Source organism: Chionomys nivalis, chromosome 14 (assembly GCF_950005125.1).
Source record: "Chionomys nivalis chromosome 14, mChiNiv1.1, whole genome shotgun sequence".
Classification (NCBI taxonomy): domain Eukaryota; kingdom Metazoa; phylum Chordata; class Mammalia; order Rodentia; family Cricetidae; genus Chionomys; species Chionomys nivalis.
The window spans coordinates 56,329,051-56,355,845 of record NC_080099.1 but is presented as its reverse complement, the minus strand read 5'-3'; the positions used below and the strand labels follow the sequence as shown (position 1 = coordinate 56,355,845).

At 43.9% G+C, this 26,795-nt stretch overlaps 1 protein-coding gene across 5 annotated transcripts in view; it reads left to right on the top strand.

Moving 5' to 3' along the window:
- Window positions 1-26,795, top strand: part of Fhod3 (formin homology 2 domain containing 3) — a 409,106-nt gene that overhangs the window by 367,770 nt on the left and 14,541 nt on the right. For all 5 annotated transcript variants that reach the window (XM_057788966.1, XM_057788965.1, XM_057788964.1 and 2 more), the window contains 6 exons: window positions 7,479-7,637; window positions 14,964-15,146; window positions 18,140-18,259; window positions 19,115-19,276; window positions 22,765-22,955; window positions 25,862-26,054. In XM_057788966.1, the coding sequence (XP_057644949.1) occupies window positions 7,479-7,637; window positions 14,964-15,146; window positions 18,140-18,259; window positions 19,115-19,276; window positions 22,765-22,955; window positions 25,862-26,054 (1,008 nt within the window). The remainder of the gene's footprint in view (window positions 1-7,478; window positions 7,638-14,963; window positions 15,147-18,139; window positions 18,260-19,114; window positions 19,277-22,764; window positions 22,956-25,861; window positions 26,055-26,795) is intronic.

The following is a 26,795-nucleotide window of genomic DNA, read 5'->3' as shown; positions in this document are numbered from 1 at the left end:
TATGTTAGTGCTTATTTGATTATCTTTAAAAAGAAGAGGAAATCTGAGCAGGAGCTAATTTGCAAAATGTTACAAGAAATGAGAAAGCAAATTAATATTAGACATCACGTTGGGGAGGTGGGTCCTGTTTGTATATGTTGCTAATTCCAATCTAACCGGATTCCACGTCTGGTTTTGATCGCTGACTGATATTTTCATGCAGCACAGCTGTAAACAGGCACTTCCGAACCCTGGCGCAGGAGAAGTTTTTCATTAAAAACAATGGTCTACAGCAAAATGAAATCGACTTCACAAGACAGCGCGAAACAAAGGAAAGTGGTTTTAGTTTCTGTTGGAAAGCTGACACCAGACCAAAGCAGTAGGGCATGGCTGTGATTAGCCAGTCACCCCCACCCCCAATTTACGCGTGAGAGCCAGTGCTGGGGGGACCACTTAATGAACACGAGAAGAGCGAAAGATGCCTTTCCTTCCTGGTTTCTTTACTAGTTTGTGGAACAGAGCCCACTTTGCTGACTTGGCAGCAAATGTGTTCACGGAACTCTTCATAGCATGCTGCTCGTTGTGTTGTGTCCGTTGTGTTGCAACAAGCCCTGGGTGAAGCCTTACCGTGCCGTATTCTTGCTGCTGCTCTGGGATGTGGTGATGGATGTGCAAATGATTCCAAAGAACTATGTCAGGTAGAGTCCCCAAAGCGTCTGGGCTTGACATGAGGAACCCTGTGAAATGTCCTTACCAATTCTGTTGTCCAATCAGGGGCTGGAAGACCCCGGATACTCTCAAAGGACACCTTCTTCATACCCCAACTAACTACCATACCAAGGCAAATTTGGAGAAAGCAAAAGTGAGGCAAGGAGAGGACCCGTTTTTGCCTTTGAGGACACGATGGTTTCTTGGGTTTATTTGGGGCAGGTTCTCCAGATGGAACTAGAGAAGTTTGCTTGGTTCTGTGTAGTAGGTACATTTCTATCAAGACACCATGATCAAAACAACCCATAGAATAGAGAATTTATTTGGGCTTCCAGTTCCAGAGAGTCAGAGTCCATGATGGCAGAGCAAAGATAAGGAAGCAGGGACAAAAAGCTGAGGGCTTGAGCTGCAAACACAAAGCAGAGAGTAAGCTGGAAATGGTTAGCCCCAGTGACACGCCTCCTCTAGAAAGCCACGCCCCCTAAACGAAACCAAGCAGTACCACTACCAGAACCAAGTACTCAAATGCCTGTCATTCACATTGAAACTACCGCACTCTGTTTGCTCTGAAGTTTCTTAGTATATCAGAAACTACTATCAGAATTTTTAAAGAAATAGAGAGATAGAGATTTAATTGGTCAAGGTATAAGCCTCAGCCTGGGTGATTCTGCTTGTTTTGTAGTCCCCCCCCCCCCACACACACACGTGTAGTCCTGGCAGGCCTGGAATTTACTGTGTAGACCAGGCTGGCTTCAACTTTGCAGTTGACCTTCCTGCTTATGTTGGGATTACAGGTCCTGATACCTGGCAGGCCTAGGCTGGATGATTTGTAATTGCCTCAGAGATTATGGAGTAGACTCATAGTTGTAAACCCCTGCTTTAATGTGGCATGTGAGCATGGCCTCCTGCCCCGATCTGGCCTCTTCCCAGGGAAGAAGTAAAAAAAAGTCTCCATGCTTCATATTTGGAATACAAAGAAGTTCATTATGTTCTTAATGTCAACAACAGGAACCCCAAATTCTACCTAGAGATTAGAAACACAACGTTTTACTCCTGTGGTGCTACCACAGTTAGTAACTGAGTCTGTGTGCTCTGCTTTCAGTGCTCGGCAAACACAGGTTATCCTGTTGTTTAGCCATTGGCCTCAGCCATCGGAGGCTCCAAAGTTTGGGAAAATAATATTTTCCCCTTAATAATAAGGCAAGCAGCCGGGCGGTGGTGGCGCACTCCTTTAATCCCAGCACTCGGGAGGCAGAGGCAGGCGGATCTCTGGGAGTTTGAGGCCAGCCTGGTCTATAAGAGCTAGTTCCGGGACAGGCACCAAAGCTACAGAGAAACCCTGTCTCGAAAAAACCAAAATAATAATAATAATAAGGCAACCCTGTTCTGGAATGGAAAGAATTCTTTTCTTTCACCCTCCTGTCATTTTTTTAAAAGACAGTCTTATTATAATTCCTAACTGGATTCAAACTCAAAACAATTGCCCTGCCTCAGCCTCCTACCTACTGTGGTTAAAGGCATGCACCACCATGCCAACTAAAAATCTTATTCTTAACTAAAGAGGGTTTTTTTTTCTGCCTTAATGTAGACTTAGGTTTTTATTTGTTTTTATTTTTATTTATTTTTGCTGGAAAGCTTTGCTGTGTATTTCTTTATGATTCTTGCAGAAAGTCTAGGAAAATTCTAGCATTCTCTTCCTTGTGACATCTGTATCGTTGCACCTTGTAACCTTGTAGCTGTCAGTTTCTCAAGGGAGAGTTTTGAAAATACGTTGTGGTGTCATTCTTGGCGGGTGAGCAGGGAGTCGGGAGGCATGATTTACCATTTCTAGAATGGCCATGCTGAACCAGACCCAGACCCGGGGTCTCTGGCAGGGCTGCCAAGCTGCTCGCACAGAGGCCAGTTGCCTTTCATGGAAGTGCTCTCAGACCCAGAGACATTCTTCAAGACTCAGGGAGTTCTCCAAATGCATCATGTCCCTAGACGGGTTTCTATTTTCAATCACACCTCTGGGGTGACAAGTTCAGTGTGTTCAGCGTTCACTTTTTAAACATTTTGATCCTCTGTTCCTAATAAAATGACTCTTTAAAAATTCAAGAGGGTGAGCTCATGACATAGCTCAGTAGTACAGTGCTTACCTAATGTATGCAAGGCCCTGGGTTCTATCCCCAGCAAGGGGGGAAAAGTCAAAGAAGTGACCTGTCGTGTCAGCATGTTAACAAACTTTAGGCTTAATGAAAGCTGTTTACTGTTTAAATGTCTTTCTGACTTTTCTCCCTGCTACCCGAATCTTCATCCTTCTGTTTTCCAAAACTGAATGACTCAGGGGGGAAGTTAGAGCCTTTTCCTTTCCCTGGAATGTTGACTGAAATTAGGGTGCAATCACACATGCATGTGGCCTCATGCCTCCTATAACTGTTCAGAGTCAAGTTATCTGCAGCTTCAAAACATTGGTTTTTAGGGATAACGGTCTGACCTGCTCTTAAGCCCAGATTCTACATCTCTAGCCCAGGAAGCATCAGCCGTCTGTCTCTGCAGTGAGCGCCCTTTTCGGCTAAGCCTAGCATGGCTTAGCTACTCCAGTCAATATTTACGTTACCTTATGTGACTTTTTACTCTCTGGGAAGCAGATGTGCAGGCCTCTGGCTCTAGGAGATGGACCCCTAGCCCAGGTAGCCAGCCACCCTTGGGGCTGCAATGAACAGCCGTGGCCCTGTGGCCCATGGTCTGTGCCCTGAGCCTCAGCAGTGATCATTCGCTGCTCAGGTGGCTGCCTCCTTTGCTTCCCAGAGGTCCTATAACTCCTTTGTACGTGAGTGCTGTCTATTGAAACCTCATCCTAAAGACATTCAGCTCTGTCTTCTTGTACACTGGACCCTCACCCCTCTGGGACAGCTTGAGAGAAAAGGCTGTACTGCCCTCCTGTGTTCCTTCCTGCCTCTTCTCTCTGAGGTCTCTGTTCCCCAGGACATACAGGGGACCCTCTGATTCTCTCTCATCCATCTTGACTGTTTGACATCTCCCCCTTTCCCTGCAGCATTCCTGGTCAAGAGCAAAACAAATGAACAACAAGCTTTGCAGGGCATCCAGGCCTGAGGCATGTCTCCAGAGACTGTCCTGGGGGCGGGGTGGTAAGAGGAGATGGAGGTTCTCAAGGGAGGACCTTTCCTTAATAGGCTTTCTGGAGCTAAAACAGCCTAGAGACTTTTCAAGGTCTCTCCTTTCTGAAATAAACAAACTGCCTTCTCCCTTGAACCCTTTGGTGGACACATTTGGGAAAGTAGCGTGTTCCAACACTGCCCCGCGGCTGTTTCCCTCACAGGGCTGCGAAAGCAGATGCACCCTAGAGATAGCCCTGTTTTCACATCTAGCCACTGTAGTTGAGACCTCTATGCATGGAGCCTGGGCAACAGGGACTTTCTGCTCCAGCATTTCTCCCACCCTGACCGTTCTTGACACTTGCTGAAGAGGAGGGTAGAGGTTGGCTGTCTTCCATCTTTAATGAAGGATCAAGGCTGAAACCATCTTTCCTGTGGCCCAGAGCAGCATTGGAGGCCTCCTGGTCCTCTGGGGAGAGGAGTAATGCTCTTTTCACACTTGGACAAGAAGAGTTCTCATTTGAGAACTAGACACCCAAAAGCTGCTCAGGAAACAAGATAGCAAAGAGGGACAATAAGCAAATCTGTAAAGGCAAGCAGCCAATTGGAAAAGAGACTCTTAGTGCCCAAAGTCTGTTATCCCAGATTCCAGGAGGTTGACTGAGAGAAAAGGGCCATGGGTTAGAGAACAGCTTGGGCTACAGAGTGAGTTGAGACTACCTAGAGAAATCTTATCAGTGAAACTAAATCAGAACAAACAAAACGGACTGTTGGGGAATTAGACTGGTCTCTAAACCTCTCGTGTTTGCGTTCAAGCATTGGTCTCACTGTCCACTGATGTCTTGAGACAGCCATCAGCAGAGATGGGCATCTGCCATATAGCAGGAAGGCAGGGTCTCCTTAGGTGTGGCCTCATCTTTTTCACTGTGCCTCTGTGCCTGCTTTCTCCTTGACCTTTTCCTCAGTAGGAAGACCTCAGTGGATCCTCCACAGTCATGCCGCTCACTTGCCATGTTCGACCTGACTTTGTTTCTTGTTTTGGTTACAGGCTAGCTGCCATTCTTTCACGTTAGGTTTTGGTTCAGGAATTTCAGTCTTGGCGAAGATGATTGGGGCTGTGCTGTACGAGCCTTCCCGTACCATTGTACCGCAGAGCTCTTTGAGTCTGCTATCTTAGCACACCGGCTGACTGGCTCAGTAGTGCATAAAGCTCCGTGACCATTCAGAAGGAGATTATTAGTGCTTGACAAAAGAATATTGGTGGCTGGAGAGATGGCTCAGCAGTTACGAGCACTTGCTGCTCTCTCAGAGGACCTGGGTTCAGTTCCTAGCACATACTTGGTAGCTCACAACTATCCGTAACTCCACTTCCAGGGAATCCAGTGCCTTCTCTGACACCAAGTATACATGTGGTAAAATGCATACACACAGGCAAAATAGCCAGACAGATAAATATAAAAGAATTGTAAGGTATATTGTTGAGCTTGAAATGAATATGGGCTTTTATTAACTTTAGAATGGATTTTTAAAATCTTAAAACAAATCTTACTAGAATTTTGATAGATTATTCCTTTGAGAGAGGGTGTATTAGTTAGGGTTCTCTAATAGCACAGAACTGATAAGATGACCTATGTTCCCACTGCCTCTTCCCCAGGCTGGGATGGTCTCAATTGTTTACTTCATGAGGAAATCTACATGTGTTGATTCCCAAACACGTATTTAAGGACCTAAAGTAGCAATTAAGTTTGAGGAGCCGGGAGGGTCTGTAGAGCCATGATCTGCTTCTCTGTTTAGACCACAGCTCTGCAGTTGTCACCCGTTGAGTGGCTCATCTGCCCCTGGGTTCAGGCAGCTTCAAAGGGGCAGTCCAGAGGGCCCTTGTCTGCAGGTGTGGGCAGAGTTCCTCTGACCTGGGAGGTCCTGGGAGGTCCTTCAGGACATAGTCTCATCTAGCCTCATCACTGACAGCTCTCAGCCTGAACACAAGGGCATCTTTTCTGCTTGCTTTCTCCCTGGAGCCTGGCAGAACCCCAGAGACTGGTAAAGGTGCAGTTGGAGAGCCACTGCTTGTAGACCTGGCCTTTTCTAGACATGGCAGCTGCCCTGCCGCTGGAATCCTTGCTTAGTGAGCAGCGCCCACCACCACTGGCTGCGTTTTCTTTAAGAGAAGCCCCCGACCTTCATCTTTGCCACCCTCAGAGGGTCCCATCTTCCCAGATGCCTTTGCACCAAGGGAACCTGAGCAGTTGTCGGGGCTCGTTGGACCAGTCCCCTCCCACGTCCCTTTATGCCACCTACATATGACTTCCTGACAGCTGAAGGGGAAAGTGGAGACAGCTTGTGTCATAGCCTATGATTATCTGTCAGGACAGTCATAATAAAATACCATATGCCAGGCTGGAGAGATGGTTCCTTTTGTTGTTCTTCCAGATAAGTCAAGTTCAATTCCCAGCTACCTACATGGTAGCTCACAACCATCGTAACTCCAGTTCTAGGAATCACACCCTTTTAACTCCACAGGCACCAGGCTTCCACACACTACACATACATACATGTAGGTATACCATTCATACCCATAAAATAAATAAATGTAAAAATATTTTAAATACTATATACTCAGTGGTTTAAACAACAGAAATTTCTTTCTCGCAGTTCCTGAGACTGTGGAGTTGAAGATCAAGATGCTAAGCCAGGTTAATTCTGCCAAGGGCTTTCTTTCTGACTTTCAGATGGCTTCCTTCTTGCTGTGTTCTCATAAGAACACCAATCCCATTGTCAAGATTCCATTCTTACCACTTACCTAAGCCTAATTCCCTCCCAAGGCTGCGACCTCTGATACTAGATTCTAACTTTTTGGCTATCACAGGGCCAACATGTGAATTTGGAGAAGGGATATAAACATTGAGTTTGAAAGGCACACAGAGTTCCAGCCCTATGCTAGCCATCATCTTGAGGTAGGCCCAGCTCCTGCCCCTGAGGATCACCCATGCCATCAGAAAAGCCCTATCACAGGGTTTTACAAGGCTGCTAGGACACCTCTGCTTCTCTGTCGTCCTCTTTGGCCTGTTCCTACTTACCACTCATACCTCTTTTTCTGCACAGGCCCTTTCTTTCCTTCTCCACCCTCCAGTGGATAGCTGTATTTTGGTCACATGGGCAGGAAAGATGGGCACACTCTGCTGTGAGGGGTGCAGGACATTTGGGTAGTAAAGGAGGCCCTGGGTAGATCCAGGGACCCAAGAACTAAACTGACAAAGCAGCCACATAGGGATGATGTCCTCCCTGTCCCCTCAGCCTGTGTGTTTATTCACTGTTATGGGCATACTGCACACACTGAGCCAACAAGACGCATCCAAATGCTTCAAAGCACACAAGAAAGGAACTCTAAAATGGTGGGGGAAAACAGGTTTTGTTCTTGCACAATTTTTTTTTTCCTATTGAATGAAGATCAATTTTATTTTGTAATGTATCTGGCTTGTAAAGTTCCATTGGAGGCAACTAAGTGCCTGAGCCTTGATCTCCCTCTTCCCCATTCTCTTCCTATGCTGGGTGGCAGCCAGATCTTCTCTGAGCCGAGTCTGGGCCATTTGCTTTCTCTTTTAAATAAGGAGTGAGTCTGCTTTTAGTAATGAAACCCAGGAAGGACCCAGGATGATACACTAATCTTTTGACTTTCCTTGTTTTATCACCAAGAAAACAGCTGCAGACGGTAAAAGGCAGGAGATCATCGTTCTGGATTCCAAGAGGAGCAACGCCATCAACATCGGTCTGACAGTGCTGCCCCCTCCCAGGACAATCAAGATAGCCATTTTGAACTTTGATGAGTATGCCTTAAACAAAGAAGGGATCGAGGTAAGACGGGTTCTATGAAGCATCATTAGCGCTGCAAAATGTGCATCACATGCATTGAATATTACTTTGGATGGTTTGTAATCTTTTTTACTCAATTGAACTCTGAAATATGTTAATGATTCTTAGATGTTTATCTGGGATGGGGAGATAAGCCCCTTTGCCTGTGAAGTTCAAAGATCTTGGCTCGCTTATGGACCCCAGCTCTAACCAAACATTTCTTACCTTAGAATGAAAAAAGATCATCACATCCTCCATATGAGGATGCTTGAGTCTCTTCCATGTCATGTCCATATGTCTAGGAACAGTTAGGAATTACAGTCTTTCATGTGGTGCTGAAGCCCACATAAAGGACATTGTTTTGATCTAATAAAAGATGTGATTTGAGACTAGGGAGGTGGCTCCCTTACCATATACAAATCCCAGTTTAATCCCTAGCACTGCACAGAGTGGGTGTGATGGCACCTGCCTGTGGTCTCCGTGCTTGGTAAGTGCAGGCAGAGGGATCAGAAAAGTACAAGGTCATCCTCAGTTGCACAGGGAGTTTGAGGCCAGCTTGGGTTCCGTGAAACCCTGTGTCAAAAGGAAAAATAAACAGACACGTTTTGTTGGATCATCTGGAGAACAGAGCAAGCCTACTGAGGCCTTCATGCTTGCTGATATGTTAAAGGTGGAGAAAGCCCAGTGGGGCATATTTCACCTAACCTGCCACAATGCCTGTCCTTGCACGTGCTTATGTTCTCCTGCCTCTGTGAGATGGTGCCGGATTATAGCAGGTGAAACCTGTTATCCTCATGATGGAAAAGGGAAGGAACTACTGGACACCCTACAGATTTGTGCCAAAGGGTGATATAACCTGGAGACATCTGGGTGCGGATAAGGCGTCTGGGGACACTGCTTTGTAGTATCGGGTGATCCATCTATTGGTAAGAGGCCTTCACATCTGAGGTTTATTCATGCAGTCTTGTTTGGAAAACTTCAACGTGGATGGAACCAGTGAAGCCTAACTCCAGACGGAGTGCAAGCCTTTGGCAGGAAGGTCCCCTGAGAGGAAGGCTTGAGCCACGATGTTAGACTCATCTACAGTCCTGGGTAAAGGAGAGGGCCCTGAGCAAACAGTACCTGCAAGGTTTGAAGCCCAGCAGGCCGTGCACACCTTCCCACTTAGGGAAGAAGAGATAATAACAAGAAAAACTATCCACTGAAACAAGTACTTGGTTGAACATACAATATCCTTGCCAAGCTCATGACCATCCAGGAGGTGACTTGCTTAGAAAAACAGTTCCATTAGGATGAGCCACCAGTCTTCTGACTGGTATTCTTAAAAAGAGGAGGGACATGTGGATCCAGACAGGTGGGAGCGCCACTTGCATCAGAGAGCATACAGGGAGATTCGCAGACTGGAAGTCCATGAGATGACAGAGAAGGATGTTAGAGTGACATGCTTACAAACCAAAGGATGCCAAGAGTTGTGTTGAGTATCAGAAGAAGCAAGGAAACGTTCTCCTCTCCAGCCTCCAAAGAGAAACCGTGGGCTTCCCATAACCTTGATTTTGAACATTATGAGAGAATAAATTTACATTGTTTTAAGCTACTTGATTTGAACAACGCTGTTACTTTGCCAGCAATAGGACATGCAACCAGTATAGCAGATGCTAGTGGTACCTGCCCTCCTTCACACTGACCCATAGCCAGAAATGTCTCCACACACTGCTTATCTCCTCGGGGAGTGAAAGCATCCCAGCCAAGAAGCCCTCATTGGAGCTGCTTCTGTATCCTATGACTATGCCTATCCCTCAGCTGTTCTCAGGCAGAGCTGCAAAGACCTTGGTATAAGGCCTCTTATAGAATGGGAAATGCAGGAGCCTCTGTCCTCTCCTGTTCATGACCACTGATGGCAGCCATCTGAGGGGTATAGAAGATCTACACTCATGCATGAGGCAGGACCCAAAGCTTGTTCTGGACTCTTGCCATTCAAGAGTTAAAATGAGACCGGGAAGAGAAAGCAGTTGTCAACTTGCAGACCTTTGCTAATAAGATTTGCAGTTAATGCCCTCCGGTCTTCAGCCAGACCGTCTGCTTCCTGGACACACACATTATGTCACGACATCGCAGCTTCATAGGGCGACTGGAAAGCTCTGTGTACCAAAACACAATTAGGATGTATTAAATGACATCCTGGGCCATTGCCTAGCAACTCATGGTATGAATCTGGATTTGTCATACAAACCTGAGTAATTAGCTCCATTAAGGAAGTGGCTTTCGGATGAGTATTAAACTGTAGGAAGTTATTTTAGGGTCATCTCTAGAGAGCATCTGTAATATTTTTTTTCAAGTAAAATGCAGAGAATGATCACAAACAAAAGCGGGAAGACATTGCTTCATTACTTTTCTTTTCCTCCTCTGCTTTTCTGAGTTTTAGGGAGTAGTCCACTTAGAAGGTAGGACAATACAGTTGTCTCTCATGGCATTTAACGTATCTCACTTTGGCTGTCAGATTCAGCAGAAATTTTCTTTAACTGTTTGGGCCACAGTGTTATTCTAAGGAGTTTATATGGCCTAAGGCCCTTCTTTAGCTGACTTCATAGGTGCTGGACGTAGGTGAAGACTCATGAGCTACGTAGCTAGCTCAGGGAACCAGAACGCGTTGGCAATGGGACCCAGCTGTTCATAGTGTTTGCACCTGCAGATGAGTGTCCCTGGACGATGGAACTCCTGTAGGGCATGACGGCAGCCCCAGCAGCTCCCTGGCTCTGCCTGGGAGAGCTTCAGCCTAATCTCCAGCGAATCGTTCCATCTCTGCTGGGCACAATAGTCTCTTGCCCCAGCGTGCTGCCCCAGAGTGCTCACGAGAACAAAAGGAGATATCATCAGGGCTGCTTTTTAAGTTGCTTTCGGAGAGTGAGTGCAGGGATAGAACTCATTTTCTCAGAATATGCAGACTGTCAACAAACTAACCCCAGCCAAACTTTCCCGAGACCCTGATGCTCCACCCAAACCCTTGTAGTATATTCTTCATTGCCATAGCAAGAATTCTGCCAAAAACAAGTGAAATCTCATTTGCAGGTAAATGTAATGGCCTAGCATTTAGGTCCACAATAAAGGATATGTTTGCATTGTTTTTCTTTGGAGGGTACCTTCTGCTATAAAAACATGTGTAGTTATTGTAGTAATACAGAACAATGATTCTCAACCTGTGGGTTGTGACCCCATCGACAAACTTGCATATTCGAAAATATTTACATTATGATTCCTAACAGTATCAAAATTACAGTTATGAGGTAACAACAACAACAAAAATCTTCATGATTTATGGGGGAGGGGCGGTTACCACAGCATAACTGTGTTAAAGTGTTGCAGCATTAGGAAGGCTGAGACCCATTGATCTAGAAAGAAGTAAACAAACAAACAAACATTTGGGCTATTACATTTTGCTTTTGTTAGATGTTCCTTTCCTTACATAACCAAGTGATAATTCAGAATAGCATCAAAGAAACTATGAACGTGGCAAGAGTCTGACTTCAACCCTGCCTTGTGTTCATCTATATCATCCTGGTGCAGAAAATGACCACCAGCTCGCTGTCTTGAAGCCTCTTTATTGACAGTGATATACGGAATGAGAAAATAGACTAGCAGGTATCTGGTGAGCTCAGAATCCTCTGTGATGAAGAAATGGTTTGAAATAGAGAAGTAAAAAACAAAGGAAACACCACCAGTTCCTTCTTCAAAGGGACAAAGGGAGAAAACTTGCAGGAACTTGTCTCCTGAAGGCTTTACAAGGTGTTGGCAAGCTTTTGTTTTGAAATTACTGCCGTGCCTAGAACAATTTAAGCATTATGAAAATTAAAGTACACTTTTTTACTAAATACTTTAAAAACTAGTCACGGTCCAACCATAGATGTTTTCCAACAGTGTTGTCTGTTTGAATTGTTTGGATAAGTGTTTTTTAAACACTATATTTGTGGTCAGTGTGACCTAGAGAAGTTCGGCTAAATCTCTCCTTATACTCAAATTCTGCACACATAGCCTCATCCTGGAGCCTGCAGTGAAGGACAACTTGGCAGGAGATGTGCCTGAGTGTTTGCCAGGTGCCACCTTCTGCAGCCTCGCTCTACAGTTTAGAATATAGCTTCAGTATAGCTGTGCTTCTGATGCGCTGAGGCCAGTCCTCCCTTGCCTGTTACGATGCATCAAGCTCAAGGTTGCTTCTACTCAGATATACCCAGATGCATTGCGTTAGCATGTGCATATTTAATAGCAGCAGTTAATTTTATAGTTGTGATTTTAAAAATTTTGGAGTCGATATAGTATAAAGTTTATGTATCTGGATTCCTGCAATCTGGCTTGAAACCCTCCCATCTCCCGTGCTGCACTTCTGTAGTCCCAGCCCCTGGCAGGCAGAGATACATTTTCCATCACTGTGGTTTTGTCTTTTGGAGACTGCCATATGGACTCTACCGTGTAGAACCTGAAGAGATCATCTTCTTTCACTCAGCATGACCGACAGCTTTGAGAGTCATCAAAGTATCATAGGCTCAAGAGCATCTTGATGTTACCACAGACGACTATTCTCTTTGGGGATGTACCACAATTGTTTATCTGTTTATCCACTAAAAATAATTTGCTTGACCCAACCTTGGGCTGTTATGAATAATGCAATTGCCAATATTTTGATAATTTCCTGTGAATATCAGTTTTCATATTTCTGGAGTACATGCCCAGGAACAGAATGGCAAGGTTATGGGGTCCTCTATGTTGACAAAATAAAGCTTATGTTTTCATTCTTTTTACAGTGAAAAAATTTAACTAGGATACAGTTTATCAACTCCTTATCGGGGATTTTTTTTTTTTTTTTTTTTTTTTTTTTTTTTTTTTTGTCTACCATGGATCACAAAGATTTTCTCCTGTTTCTTTCCAAAATTTTTATGGTATTACATTTTCCTTTTAAACCCATGACTCATGTTGCGTTTCCTTATGTATATAAGAGAATTAAGCTGAGGTTCATTTTTCTCAAATATGGAATCTAGTTATTTCCACAGCACTCATGGGAAATTCTGTCCTCTCTCTGTTGGATAGTCTTCCACTTTGTCAGAATTAACAGACTGTATTTGTGCCCCGTGTCTGTGCTGTTCTGCCTGTTGATACAAGTATTTGTCCTAATTACTATGATTCTATAGTTCTTCAAGTTGGGCAGAGTGATACTTCTGAGGTCACCTTTCACCATGATTGTTCCATTTCTTTTTCCTTACTACATAGCATCTAGAACCAGCTTGTCTGTGTCTATACAAAGTCATGTTGGTCTTTTGGCTGGAACTGAGTTAAACCTATAGATCTGTCTGGGGAGACAGCATCCTGACTATAAATCTCAGTCCATAAGCATAGTATCCCACTCCAATCACTTAGATCTTCTACGGTTGTTTTCATTAGCATTTATATTTCCAACATGTAGAGTTTATAAATTACTTATTAGATTTGTCACTTGTATATTTCATCATAAATATACTCATTACTATGTAACAATAAAGTAGGTTTTGTGTGTAAGCCATGTATCATGAAACATTGTTAAACTCACTTCTGTGTTTTAGAAACATTTTTGTAGGTGCTTATAATTCTTTACATAGACTATCATAGCCTCTGTGAGTATGGATAATTTTACCTTTTTCTTTCCTGTCTCTCTCATCTGTATGTTTCTCATGTGTATTTGTGGAGGGGAAGAAAGGGTTTCCAAACAGCGCTAAAATAGGAATAATGAGGATGGATAACAATTTTTTTCTCTTTCAAAAATGTGAGAATTAAGCATTTGAACCTGTAAAAATCAAATGGATTCTAACATCCTGTATCCTCTTGGTATTTCACAATTGGCTTTTATCCAAAGCAAATAGAAGTAGAAAGATAATACCTGGAAAAAGGGAAATAGACAAGATCACCCGACAAAATTGGGAGCATAGGGGTAGAGGGGAGTAGGGGCGGTGGAAGGAGAAGGTGAGGGAAGAAGGGGAAGGGGGAGGAGAACTTGAGGGAACGGGATAGTCAAGATGGTGAAAGACAGAGATGAGAGCAAGGGAAGAGATAGCTTGATGGAGGGAGCCATTATGGGGCTAGCAAGAAACCTGGCACTAAAAAGATTTCCAGAAATCCACGAGGATGACCCCAGCTAAGACCCTAAACAACAGAGGAGAGGGTGCCCAGACTGGCCTTGCCCTGTAGTCAGACTGATGACTGTCTTAAATGTCACCATAGAGCCTTCATCCAGTAGCTGATGGAACAGGCAGAGACCCGCAGCGGAGCACTGGAACTGAGCTAACAAAGTCCAGTTGAAGAGTGGGAGGAATGAGTATATGAGTAAAGAGGTCAAGACCATGATGGGGACACCCACTGAAACAGCTTACCTGAGCTAATAGGAGCTCAGCAACTCCAGTCAGTCAGGGAAGGAAACAGCTTAAGTCCAAACTAGTCCCTCAGAATGTGGGTGACAGTTGTATGGCTGGGGCAGACTGTGGGGCCACTGAAGTGGGACCAGGATTTATCCCTACCGCTTGTACTGGCTTTTTTGGAATCTATACTCTTTAGAATGGATACCTTGCTCAGCCTAGATACAGTAGGGAAGGCATTGGATCTTCCCCAAAGCAATGTGCCTTACCCTCTCTGAGGAGTGGATGGGAGTTGGGATGGGAGGGTTAGGTAGAGGGAAAGGGATGAGGGGAGGGAGTGGGAACTGGGATTGGTATGTAAAATGAAGAAAGATTGTTTTCTTTCTTAAAATAAATGATATATAAATTTTAATATAACAAAAATACTGTTAGATAATACTGTTTTCATCATTGAGAACGTATTGCTTTATATCTATGTATGTATGTATGTATATATATATATATGTTTTTCCTCAGATTTGTGTTTGATATTAACATGTTATTTCTCTATGAGTTTTAGTTAAAATTTATAATTAATACGGAAAAATCAATCTAACTTCTTTGTGAGTGTTTCATTTTTGTAATCTATTAAAATAATAGTTCATGAGTTGTGCAATAAAGCACACATTCTTGACACATGTTGCTGTATCTCCTCAGGAGCAGAAAGATGTTCTCCAATATTCTGTTTTCTTTTCTCTCATTTATCATTCCCTGTTCTTGCCTGGATGCCCTTTGTGCCCTAGAAGGCCTGCAGCAGAATACGCAAAGTTTACAGGTTATCATATTATAACACCTGCCTACTAATAAAAACAGAGTGCTTTTAGCTATCTGCTTGGAAAATTCTAACAGAAATTTGAAAACGTTGCAGGAGCAGAGTCCATTACTAACAAAGAATCATCACATCACCCTATCTTTCTAGAAAATTCTGACCATGATTCCAACTGAAGAAGAGAAGCAGAAGATCCAGGAAGCTCAGCTGGCCAACCCTGACGTGCCCCTGGGCAGCGCCGAGCAGTTCCTCCTCACACTCTCCTCCATCAGTGAGCTTTCAGCTCGGCTCCACCTCTGGGCATTCAAAATGGACTATGAGACCACAGAAAAGGTAGGCAGGCCACAGGAGCATCCCCTAGCTCCGTGTGGAGGCCAGGGTTTTTCACAGTTGGTGAATATTAACCTAGGCAAGACTCAGGTGACTGAGTCATAGCTCACACACTGCGGGGGGGGGGGGGGGAAGGGTGTGAATTGCATCTGTACTAGGTGATGCGTGCCTTCTTGACGCAGCCTCAGATGCTGATGGTGGGTGGCAAATAAATGATGTTTAGCAATCAAAAGTTACCAGACTGTATTTTCACTGTAGAAAATAGAGAAAAGCAGAATGTGGGAAAAAAACCTATTATCCTTCCACCTGATGACAATAACCTAAACTGTGCCAGACACAAAGACATGCACACACAGGTTGGGATGGGCTTAGATGGCAAAGGTACTGAGACCCTTCTAAAATAGCAGTGGAAGAGACATCAGCGTCCTTCCTGCACTGGCTGTGCTTTGTGACTTCCCTAGGGAACTGTGTACAAGTGTCTGTCTACCCCAGACAGCAACAAGAGCAGACCAAAGAAGTCTTCCACCCAAGACTAACTCAGTGAACCGGAGTTCATCAGGGTCACTCACATGAGGGTTACTTATAAGAACATAGATAACTCTAAGGAAGCTATAGCACCATGAAGCCCATTCCTGCATGGGCATTCCTGGGTTGCTCTGCCCAATACTAACAAACAGAAAGTTGGAAAAGTACCCCTTTCCCCAGAAGTCGTTAGGACTTAATGTAACTTGGGGAGGGGCCTTATAAATCTTGTGTTTAAGGAATTTCCTGAGACATGTAAGTTTTAGTAACTTCCTAAGTCCCTCTTAGGGATTTTGATTTGGAAGGAGACATTAAACAACAGGTCAGTGGAATGCTTTTGTGAGTTGAATAGGGGCCAGTGGACTTAGTGCCAGAGAAGATGGACACTGGAGCCCAGAGGAGTTAACACACTGCTGTTCTAGAGAACAGCCATAAGCAGTGAGTTTGGGAGGTTCGAGGGAAAAGTACAGGGTGAGCATTTCTTTTTTCAGCAAAATGCAAAATGTAATTTCTCAAATATCAGTGTGATTTTCTTTTATGGGTTTTGGGCATTTTGAAGGAAAAGTCCTTTGATATTTTACATAAGTTTAAAATTCTAGAATCAATTAAAACTTTAAAGTTCTTTCTTTTTCCTGCCTTCCTTCCTTCTTTTGTCTTTTTTCCTTTCTTTTCTTCCTTCCTTCTTTCTTTCTCCTTTCTTTTTTTTTGATTTTGTTATTGTTTTTATTGAGCTATGTATTTTTCTCCTCCCCTTCTACCCTCTCCCATGCTCCCCATGCTCCCAGTTTACTCAGGAGATCTTGTCTTTTTCTACTTCCCGTGTACATTAGATTCATGGATGCCTATCTTAGGGTTCTCTTTGTTGCCTTAGTTCTCTGGGATTGTGAATTGTAAGCCGTATTTTTTTCTTTATGTCTAAAAGCCACTTATGAGTGAATACAAATGATATTTGTCTTTCTGGGTCTGGGTTACCTCATTCGATATGGTGTTTTCTAGATCCATCTATTTGCCTGAAAATTTCAAGATGTCATATTTTCTGCTGTGTAATACTCCATTGTGTAAATGCACCACATTTTCCTTATCTGTTCTTTGGTCAAGGGGCATTTAGGTTGTTTCCAGGTTCTGGCTATGACAAACAATGCTACTATGAACATAGTTGAGCACATGTCCTTGTGGTACAATGAACATCCTTTGGGTATATAACCAAAAGTAGTATTGCTGAGTCTTGAGGTAGGTTGTTTCCAAATTTTCTGAGAAATCGCCATACTGAAATTCAAAGCAGCTATACCAGGGTGAGCATTTCTAGCTCAAAAATATGAAGACTGAATGAACAAAAATCCAAAACTTTTTTGGGGTCAAAATGATGCTGCAGTGAATATTTCACACTTTACCTTATGTGATAGGTCATAGATGAAGCAAAAGTACATTCACAGTATTTTCAAATCTCGTATGAAATTACCTTCTGGCTGTGTTGTAAGTAAAGGGTGTGTTATGACAGAAGCAGGTTTCATCCTCATACCTGGATCCTGTCTCTGAGGTGTCTTCTTATGAATATTCACATATTTCAAAATAGGAAACGCTTTCTGGGTCCCATGGATTTTGAATAAGGGGTTTTAACCCATTCTACATCCGAACTCATGGAATCAAGTAGGAATGAGTCCGCTTGGACTTCTGGGTGACTGATGTAGCTCGATTGTGAAACCATTTGGCACACTTAGGTGACTTTAGCGAACTAAGATGACGCTGGAGGAAAGGGTATGTGACTAGCTGTGGTTGAGTACTACACTGGCAAGGCAAGGCTGCTGGCAAGACTAAACTTGAACCTCCTGATGTGGGGACTTCATAGGTTGAGGCCACTGAGGCGCAGGGCAGGTCAAATGTCTGAGGGGTGAGAGTAACAACAACTATGGCTTTCAGGAATGCCCAATCCAAAGCCCAGAGGCTTTATGCACCCTAGGATAGCTATGAATATCCTTCAACACAAATTCTTAAATGTATTTAAAACATGGATCTGGGTTTTTGTAACTAAATTATGTGCTTCTTAGCTGCCAACTTTGTAGATGACAATGCCATGCCGCAGTGTCTAAATATTGGACATATCTATGTGAGTAACTTAGGCTAAGAGGTGGCTGGCATGGGGTGCCTAGAGAGGAAAGGAGGGGACTGTGGTGATGTAAAGACTATGAGGACACAGCGTGCACAGTCATCTGCCACAAAGAAGAAGGTCTCTGGAGGCAGCCGTGGCTGGGGGGGGGGAGTGGAGAGAGAGGCCTGAGGGTCTTGCTGGAGCTTGGATGTTGCATTGGACCAAGGGTCTTCATTGTAGTTTTTGCATGTAGACTCCTATCTACTGCCGTTCAGGACTGTCCATATCTTGGATGCCTTATTGCTGTGGACCACACAAACCTGGGAAAAAAAAAAGGAACCCAAGATGTGTATTCTTTCTCATCTCCTGCTTTCTTTTTATCTGAAAGGAAGTGGCTGAACCACTTTTGGACCTGAAGGAAGGAATAGACCAGTTGGAGAACAATAAGACTCTGGGCTTCATCCTGTCCACACTCCTGGCCATTGGGAACTTTCTAAATGGAACCAACGTAAGATTCCCCAGTCCCTTACTCTCTGGCCTCCTTTGTCACAGTCTTTGCAGTCATTTACCAATGGATCTGTACCTTCGATTCCCTGAAGGACAGTGGAACAAGCTGCTTTTATGTCTTTTTGCTTAAAATTCAAAGCTTTCTGTCCTCGAAGTATCAGGCCCCATTCATTTGAATAGGAACCCTTCTATAAGAAAACTTGAAAAATAAGTACATAGCCCTTACAGGGTATGACTGCTCTAAAAAATTAACATCAGGGCATTTTCATCCAGAAAGTTTCTTTTTTCTCAAATCTTATCACTCGAATATTTAAGCTTATCCACATTCCTATATTCTTTTAAAGATTGATTTTATTTCTAATTGAGTATGTGCATATCCATGAGTGTAAACATTCATGGAAGCTAGAGGCTTTGGCTGCCTTGGAGATAGAGTTATCAGTGAAGTTGCAAACCCTCCAATGTAGGTGCTATGATCCAACCAGTCCTCTGCAAAAGCAGTATGCCCTCTTTAACTGTTATAATTCTTTTCTTCAGGCCTGATATTCTTTTTAAAAAGCAAATGTATTGGTTGCTGCTGTTGACCTGAGTCTGGTCAGAAAGCAGACTTTCAGTAATGGCCAGAGGAGAAAGAAACTGTTGGTGCGCAGGTGTCAGCGACCTGTGAAAGCCCTGGGAGATGACTCAGGGATGTGCTGGGTGTGGCTGTTCCAGTTTGAGCAGCAGAGGAAGAATTGTGTGGCTCATTGGTCTTGGAGAAACTAAACATCAGGCTACTGTAGGACATTGATTCTAACCTGTTGAAAGAGCCCGTGTAATACTTATTTTTCTCATGTCTTTGTTCGATGTCACCAAACAGGCCAAAGCATTTGAGTTAAGCTACCTCGAGAAGGTTCCAGAGGTCAAAGATACCGTGCACAAGCAGTCACTTCTCCATCACGTGTGCACCATGGTGGTGGAAAACTTTCCAGACAGCTCGGATCTGTACTCAGAGATCGGAGCCATCACCAGGTCAGCCAAGGTACGTCCCTGGCCTTGGAGGCGCTAGCCTTGGAGGCGCTGGCCTCCTGGGCCTCACTGTTGGGTCTTCTGCGTCATCTCAGAGGCATAGGGCCTCTGTTCACAAGCCATTTGGTGCAGCCTGTACTGCCTGCTCTGGAGTTCACAATTATGATTCATTTCATGCCATTTCTAATGAACTTTTAAGATCTTTTTCCTATCTCTGGTTCTTGGTCAGATTCTTTCCTACTGAGGTATGCGGGGCAAGCTTGCCATGCAAGCCTCACTCCAGTGTCCACTGGCGAGAGAGAGAGTGCTAGTTTCCAGACTATTCTCTCCAATGTTGCAAATATTCAGCCTGCTTTAGGTAAGCATATCAGAGGCAAATATATCAAAAAGATGCCATCTGACTCCTCCTGAGATGTCATAGTACCCAGCATGAGATCTGGAGCCAGAAACCCAAGTATGCCTGGCCCCAATGCTGAGAGATTGGCCATTCCAATGATCTTACACACAGGGAACATTTTTACAGGGCTATAAACAGTATATGGCTTTGGACCCTCAGCTGCAGGCTCTTAAAGTACAGACTTAATATCTTTGAGCACATGGCTGGTTAGGGAAGAGACCATTGTAGTATGTGGTCACTTAGCTGCCTGCAAGATAGGGGGACCATCGAGAAAGAACAATACCCAGGGGAACCCCAAACACAACAGAATTTTGAAGGCTATAGAAGCGCTGGAAGCCAGTCCACTGTAGAGGAAACTTCTGGAAATATAGTAGGCTTGGAAGTGTGAGTAGAAAGTATTAGGATCCACTGCACTTGAGGATGAGGTGTGACTGGAGAGTGGCATGGCCAAGAGGTAGAGTCAGGGTTACAGAGGTCTCCTTGAAGGAGCACCCTTCTTAGTCATCAACCATTGGATTGGCACGTGACCTGGTAACTAGGGCTTCCTTTACCTGCCCCAGGAATTACAGCCTGGCAGTTACCAAATACACCCAGCAGGAACCCTCAGTTGGATTCATAGTGTCCCTGTCTTGAGGCAAAAAGAGGCCCAGCCAGTGGTTTTTTTAGTCCTGACAGAGCTCATAGAAGGCTTCTCAGAATGGAGTCCTCTGTTCTGTAGTGGGCACTAGACTGTGGTCTTTACACATATGGCGTGCCCGAAGCAATCCAGAAAACCCCTCAGATGGCCCTGTAGTTGCTACTGTACCACCTCCACAAGTCATTCCTCAGAAGGCTTTGATAGCAATTCAAAACCAAAACCAGTTCGCCTGGCGTCCCTTCCTCTTGGCCTTGTTTCAGAGCCTCCCAGAACACCTGGGTTCTATTTGGTTCTGCCCAGGGTCTTCCCCAGCTGGAGCTGGTTAGCAACCAAAGTGACCCTGACACAGAATTACTGATACCGGACCAGATCTGTGGCTGTCCTGGGCCCACATCAATACCAGCCGTTTCCCAAATGCCCACTAGACATTTCGTTGTCATTTAAATAGTATCTGCATAATATACCTTGCCTACATCCTGACCACATTGGCCCAAACTGCCCACAATAGTTACACTAGATGATGGCTGTTCAAGATCCATGTCTTCCAACAGAAGGCCATGTGGCTATCTGCTGCCCTTTCCCAGACTTCACGGAGCGTTTGTAGCTTGGAGCACTAAGCCTTGCTTTCCTGGCCTCGGGAATCCTCTTCCTCCTAGTCTTTCTCCTATGGCAGATCCTCCTTCAGGCTGCCTTTGTTGCCTTGATTCTGTACCAGGCTTTTTCTTTTGGGCCATCAGCCAGCTCCCAATCATGACATGGAGACTTATTAGTTTTGAATGCTCGGCCTAAGCTTAGCTCGTTTCTGGCTAGTTCTTTTAACTTACATTACCTGTTTCTCTTTAGCTACCAGTTGTCTTGGGTCTTTTTACTTTTCTTCCTTCTGTATATCTTACTTTCAGTGCTTCTCATATCTGACTGACTGGCTGCTACATGGCTTCTGGCCCCAGGTGTCTCCCTTGTTCTCTCTTCCTCCTCCTCTTGTTCTTCCTTTTAAGTCTAGATTTCTCCTCCTATTTGTTCTCTCTCCCTTCCAGCCCCATGTATCCTCTGTCTGCCTAGCTATTGGCCACTCAGCTTTTTATCAGCCCAATCAGGTGCCTTAGGCAGGCAAGGTGAAACAGATGCATACATGTTTACATAATTAGACAAACGCAGAATAAACAAATGTAACACACTTTTACACAGTTAAATATTCTGCAGCATAAACAAATGTAACACATCTTTGCCCAGTTAAAATAGTATTAATATTAAGATAATATTCCACAACATGTCCCTTCCCTTGTCTTCTGTGGGTAGGACTGGAAGTACAAGGTCATTCCTACCAGTCCTGTGTGGGTCTTCCTTTCTAGCCCTACTGCTCTCCCTGTCTTGACCATCAAGGTCATCTCCTTGATCTGCTCTTTCAGACCGTCTGTCTCACTTTCACCCCCTCCGACTGCTGTTCACTTCTTGTCCACCTCGGCCCCTACATACAGCCCATTTCCACTTGCTTATCTAGTTCTTTTCCTGTCCCTTTCAGTGTCCTGCCCACTCCTCATCTCATTCTACCAAACCTGGTGCTCAGGTGTATTTCTTCTGGCTAACCCTCTGCATTACCTCAGAGAGCCTCAGATGGGGCTTATTGTCCTTCTGACTCTTTGCACTTCCCAGAATACTTGATCATGCTCCGTCTCAAGTGTGTGTGTGTGTGTGTGTGTGTGTGTGCATGTAGCTTGCATTAACTCTCAAGCCACTCTACCTCCACACACACAGCATTGAAGGTACTGTAAACCCCTCAGAGCTTAGTCTACGGGATAAAGTTACTTGATGACAGGAACTCAGTTGCATACTGCACTTGTCTCTGTGTACTTATGGGGATCCCTGTGCATTTAGTACCTGATATAGGGAGTGTTGTGCACTAGGTATTCCATGAGTGTTGGATGAATTTATTAATGATGGTGAAACCAATCAATTTTTCGTATAAATTGTGAATTGTGGTGAAGAGAAGTCAGCTGTCCATTGCTGGCTGGGCACAGCAGAGCCATCCATGGCTGCGCACAGCAGGGCCTCTGTGACTGGGAGAAGTTCCTTAGTCTTTAGTAAAATATTAGCCCTGGAGAACAAGAGGACCCTGAGAAGGTTTATGAGACGTCTACTCAGCTCATCGTGTACTAGGTTCCTTCATTTCATGTTTGAATTTACAGTTCCCAAAAATTCTCAGGACACTTCTTCCCAAACAAGGCAAGAAAAGGTGACTCCTGTATTGGGTTCACTTGGAGAACGGTTTTATCACTAAATAAATTGATGTGGAGATAATGAAAAATACACATGTGAATCATTTTTTAGGCCATAAATATGTTTGTATTTCAACATGTAAGTTTGGTTTTATTCGTGTTCCCTCCCAGGGGCTTTGGGCTCCCGGCTCCCGCTGGTGTCCAGTTGTTTCATGCATTTGCCGTGTTCTCCCCCCCCCCCCCCCGATTTTCAGGTTGACTTTGATCAACTTCAGGATAATTTATGTCAGATGGAGAGAAGATGCAAAGCTTCATGGGATCACCTCAAGGCAATTGCAAAACATGAAATGAAACCAGTTTTAAAGCAGCGGATGTCAGAGTTCCTAAAAGACTGTGCAGAGCGAATTATAATTTTAAAGATCGTTCACCGGAGGATAATTAACAGGTGTGTGCGCAGAAGAACTTACAGAAAACTGAAAATAACTTATACCCAAAGATCAGAAAGTTAAATTTACAAAAATGTTACTGTGTATTCTAGGTACATAGAAGGTACTCCTAAGATACTGAAGTCTTGATATCTATGTATGCAAAACAGTACCATTTAATCCTAATTAGAAGGAATGTTGGGGTTACGTGAGTGAAAAGAATCCCCCTTGACCCAGTAGATGCTTTTGTAAGATCTCTGGCTACTTCTCTGCAGCTGCTGGAGTCATGCCGCCTACAAAGAGCCTACTCCTCTGTGAGACTGCTCTCCTTCTCAGGAAAGTTCTTTCTTGTATCTGACCTACACTCAGCCCCTGAAAACCCTCTGGTAGTGTGCTCTCCAGCTACTCTCCAGCATGTATACATGAGTGAGGTCTGGACCTTACCCCAGGGACTCTCCTCCGCACCAGCCTTCCTCAGAGTCTCGGGATCCAGGAGGAGTCATGCTTGATTTCCAAGGAGGCTGGTGCATACTATTGGGTCTAGCATGGCTCGGTACCTATCTGTGCCACTTCCTTTTAATCCAGGCAGAGTCCTGGTCTGCCTACCTCCCATGCAAGGATGGGTCACTCTTTGATGTGCCATGACCTTTTTTTGGTCTTCATCACAGTGATATAGGAACATCTGCATCCCTCTCTTTTTTCTTTATTCAATATTTTCTTCTAATATTCTTAAGCCCGCATAGGACTTTCTAAACCTGAAGCTCTTATCTCCCCATAGCCCACCCCTTCTTGTGCCATTTTCTACTTTGATGAACATACTTTCTCAGGCCTTGTGTGATATCAATGCATAGTGTTGGTGTGTGTCCATATGTGCATATATGTTCATATGGAAGTCAGAGTTCAACATCAGTTGTCTTCCTCAGTTCTTTTTCTGAGTCTCTCATTGAACCTAGGGCTCACTGAATGAACTTGATGAACTGACCCGGAAGCCTCAAGATTCTTCTGTGTCTATTGCCCCAGGGCTGGCAGTTCAATCTGCACTTCCATGCCCAGCATTTTGTGTGGGTTCTGGGACTCTGAACTCACCTAAGGTTGCACAGCAAGTTCTTTATCTACTGAGTGATCCCTCCACCAGCCCCTCTTTTTTGGCCTTGATGGTAACTTGTGAGGAAAAGTGAGGGAGAGGGATGTAAAGTACTGGACAGGATAGCAATTTTGGGAAAAAAGTATTATTTTAAGTTGGTGTCTGGCCATTAATGAGAACTTTTGGGATTAAGCTGTTTAGCTATAACCCCCCCTAACTACACTTCATCCAATCACATCTACATTTCTATTACCTTATATTGCTTTTGTGTAAGAGAATTTTATAAAATATTTTATCAAGTTTCTCACTCAAATTATACTATGCTTTTGATATGGTTATAAAAGGGGAAGCAGAGGATACAGGCTGGTTTGACCGTTTATTCTTTTTATTATGCAAGTGATTATCAACTTTAAAAAATATGAAAATAAACAATTTCCATTTGGAGTCTTGTAAAACTAGAGCAAAACATGAGGATCTTGCAAAGCTGTTGTCCCCGCTTTTATTAACCATTTTATCCAAGATAGATTAAAAACTTGTTTAAAAAAGCCATTCCTTACCATGTGTTTGCTTGAATTGATCCTTTCAAGCTGGTCATGTGGACGTTAGTTGCTCCTGATTGACGCACGTTCATAGATCTTCACTGTTGGCCATCCCATTGGGGATGACCAGGATGGATTAGAAATGTATCATAGCTGTGGTTGGCACTGAAGATTTCATGACTGACAGGGGGTACAAGGTAGTGTGCATCATAAACATCCACCCTTTAGAACTCTGGATTCAAATGAAGTCTTGTAGGAGCCAGGATTATAAGATGAATTAGAGCAGAAATTTATTGCTAAACTGGGTGGACTATAACTGAGTCCTCCTGCCTTGCTTCACATCCTTAAACACTGCCCAGAAGCATAGCCCAGACCTACTAGGGTCATCTTTCACCCACGTACTCTGAAGTAGACCAAAAAAAGAACTTTAAATTAGGGCCTTCTACCTTGTAATCAATACCTACATAAAAAGTTTCAGATGAGAAAGTTGTATATAATTTCACAACTGTTGCTCCAGGCAATACTTTGCTTTCAAGCAATTCTTGGCTTTCAAAACCTCTGGCCTTCCCAGAAAATCCTGTTTGGGCTGCTGGCACCCACACATTTGCCTTTCGTTTTATCCTCCTGCCCTAACAGCTTGACTGGCCCCATGGATTATGTGCAAACTCACCCGTTCTTACGGATTCACCAGTTAGCAGTGACTGTGAAAGGCACGTGAGAGAAAGCAGCTGCCACCATGTTCATCTTAATAATTTTTAATTTATAAACATAGTAACTGAAATAAATTTTTGTTCAACTAATTTGGCATAGCCTAGTTAAATTAAGATTACATATATAATATTACAAGAAAAACGTTTCAGAATTCTTTGAAAGATTGGTAGGCGTCTCTTTAGAACCCGTTTTTGAAGTACTTTATCTCTACACATTCACAGTTACTCCAAGAACCATTTCGGGGATTTCAAAACTCATCTCAGTTATTACATAATGTAGAAATTGTGCCTGTTTCCTTAAGACACAACTTCATCATTTTTCTGGAAAGCTTGACAGATCCATGTACAAATGTAAAAGCAAATGAAGTAATCTAAACTCTCACCTCCTAGACTGACCATTCAGAAGAGAGAGTGAAATGGCCTTGACTTTTGTTTCTGTTTTTACTCGAGAGGACTCTTGACTTCAGAGGCCCAGGACTGAACAGTGCCCTCCCACTGGGCGCAATGATTTCTTATAGAAAACTTTTACACTAGTAATTTTGGTTCCTCAAAAGTGAAGTCACTGCCATCGCTGTTGTTGTTTTTGCCTGCAGGTTTCACTCCTTTTTGCTCTTTATGGGCCATCCCCCCTATGCAATTCGAGAGGTGAACATCAACAAGTTCTGCAGGATCATCAGCGAATTCGCATTAGAGTATCGCACGACCAGGGAAAGGGTTCTGCAGCAGAAACAGAAGCGGGCCAATCACAGAGAGAGGAATAAGACCAGAGGGAAGATGATCACCGACGTAAGTTTCACGCACTCGCTTGCTTCATGTCGCGTGGCATTTGAAACCGAGATAAATCATAAGTAGGTCCACGATTTGGGGGTGTGTGTTATTTTCTTCTTCCCGATTGTGGACAAAGTTTCCCCTTTTACAAAGTGTTCTCACACTGCTCTTCCACGGTGTCTGTGGAGTTCTGCTGTGTAGTACGGGAGCAGCAGGACACTGTGCCTGGAGACTGGGTGCCTGGAGGAGAATGTGTGTCGTAGCCCTGTAGGTGTTATTTGAAACTGATGACAATTCACATTTGATGAAGTGCTGGGGGCATGTATCAGATGATGCCAGGAGCATAGGAAGGCATATGTATTTGATGTAAATTCAGGAATTTCATTCTTGTAACAATATCAGCCACTTGAACCACTCAGTTCGAGAATGTGAATTGACAAACTGATGTTACTGCTCTAAGATATAATATATTATGGTCACATAATTTGAGTCACACAATGTTAGGGTTGGAAGATATCCCAGAGGACAATAAGTCCAGCGGAAGTTTCTCCATGGCATTTGGGGTTGTCCTTGACACCTTTCTCTCCTATTGCTGGCTCTATTTCCCACCTCAAGCCTGAGCCTACCTATGACTCAGGAGAATATCCCATAGCCCAAGAAAGGATTTTGAAGTAGAAACAGAAACAGACTAGCTACAGATGCTGTATGCCGTGACGTGTTCCATGAGTGGAGCAGAAAGGAGGCAGGAAGCTGCTGTAG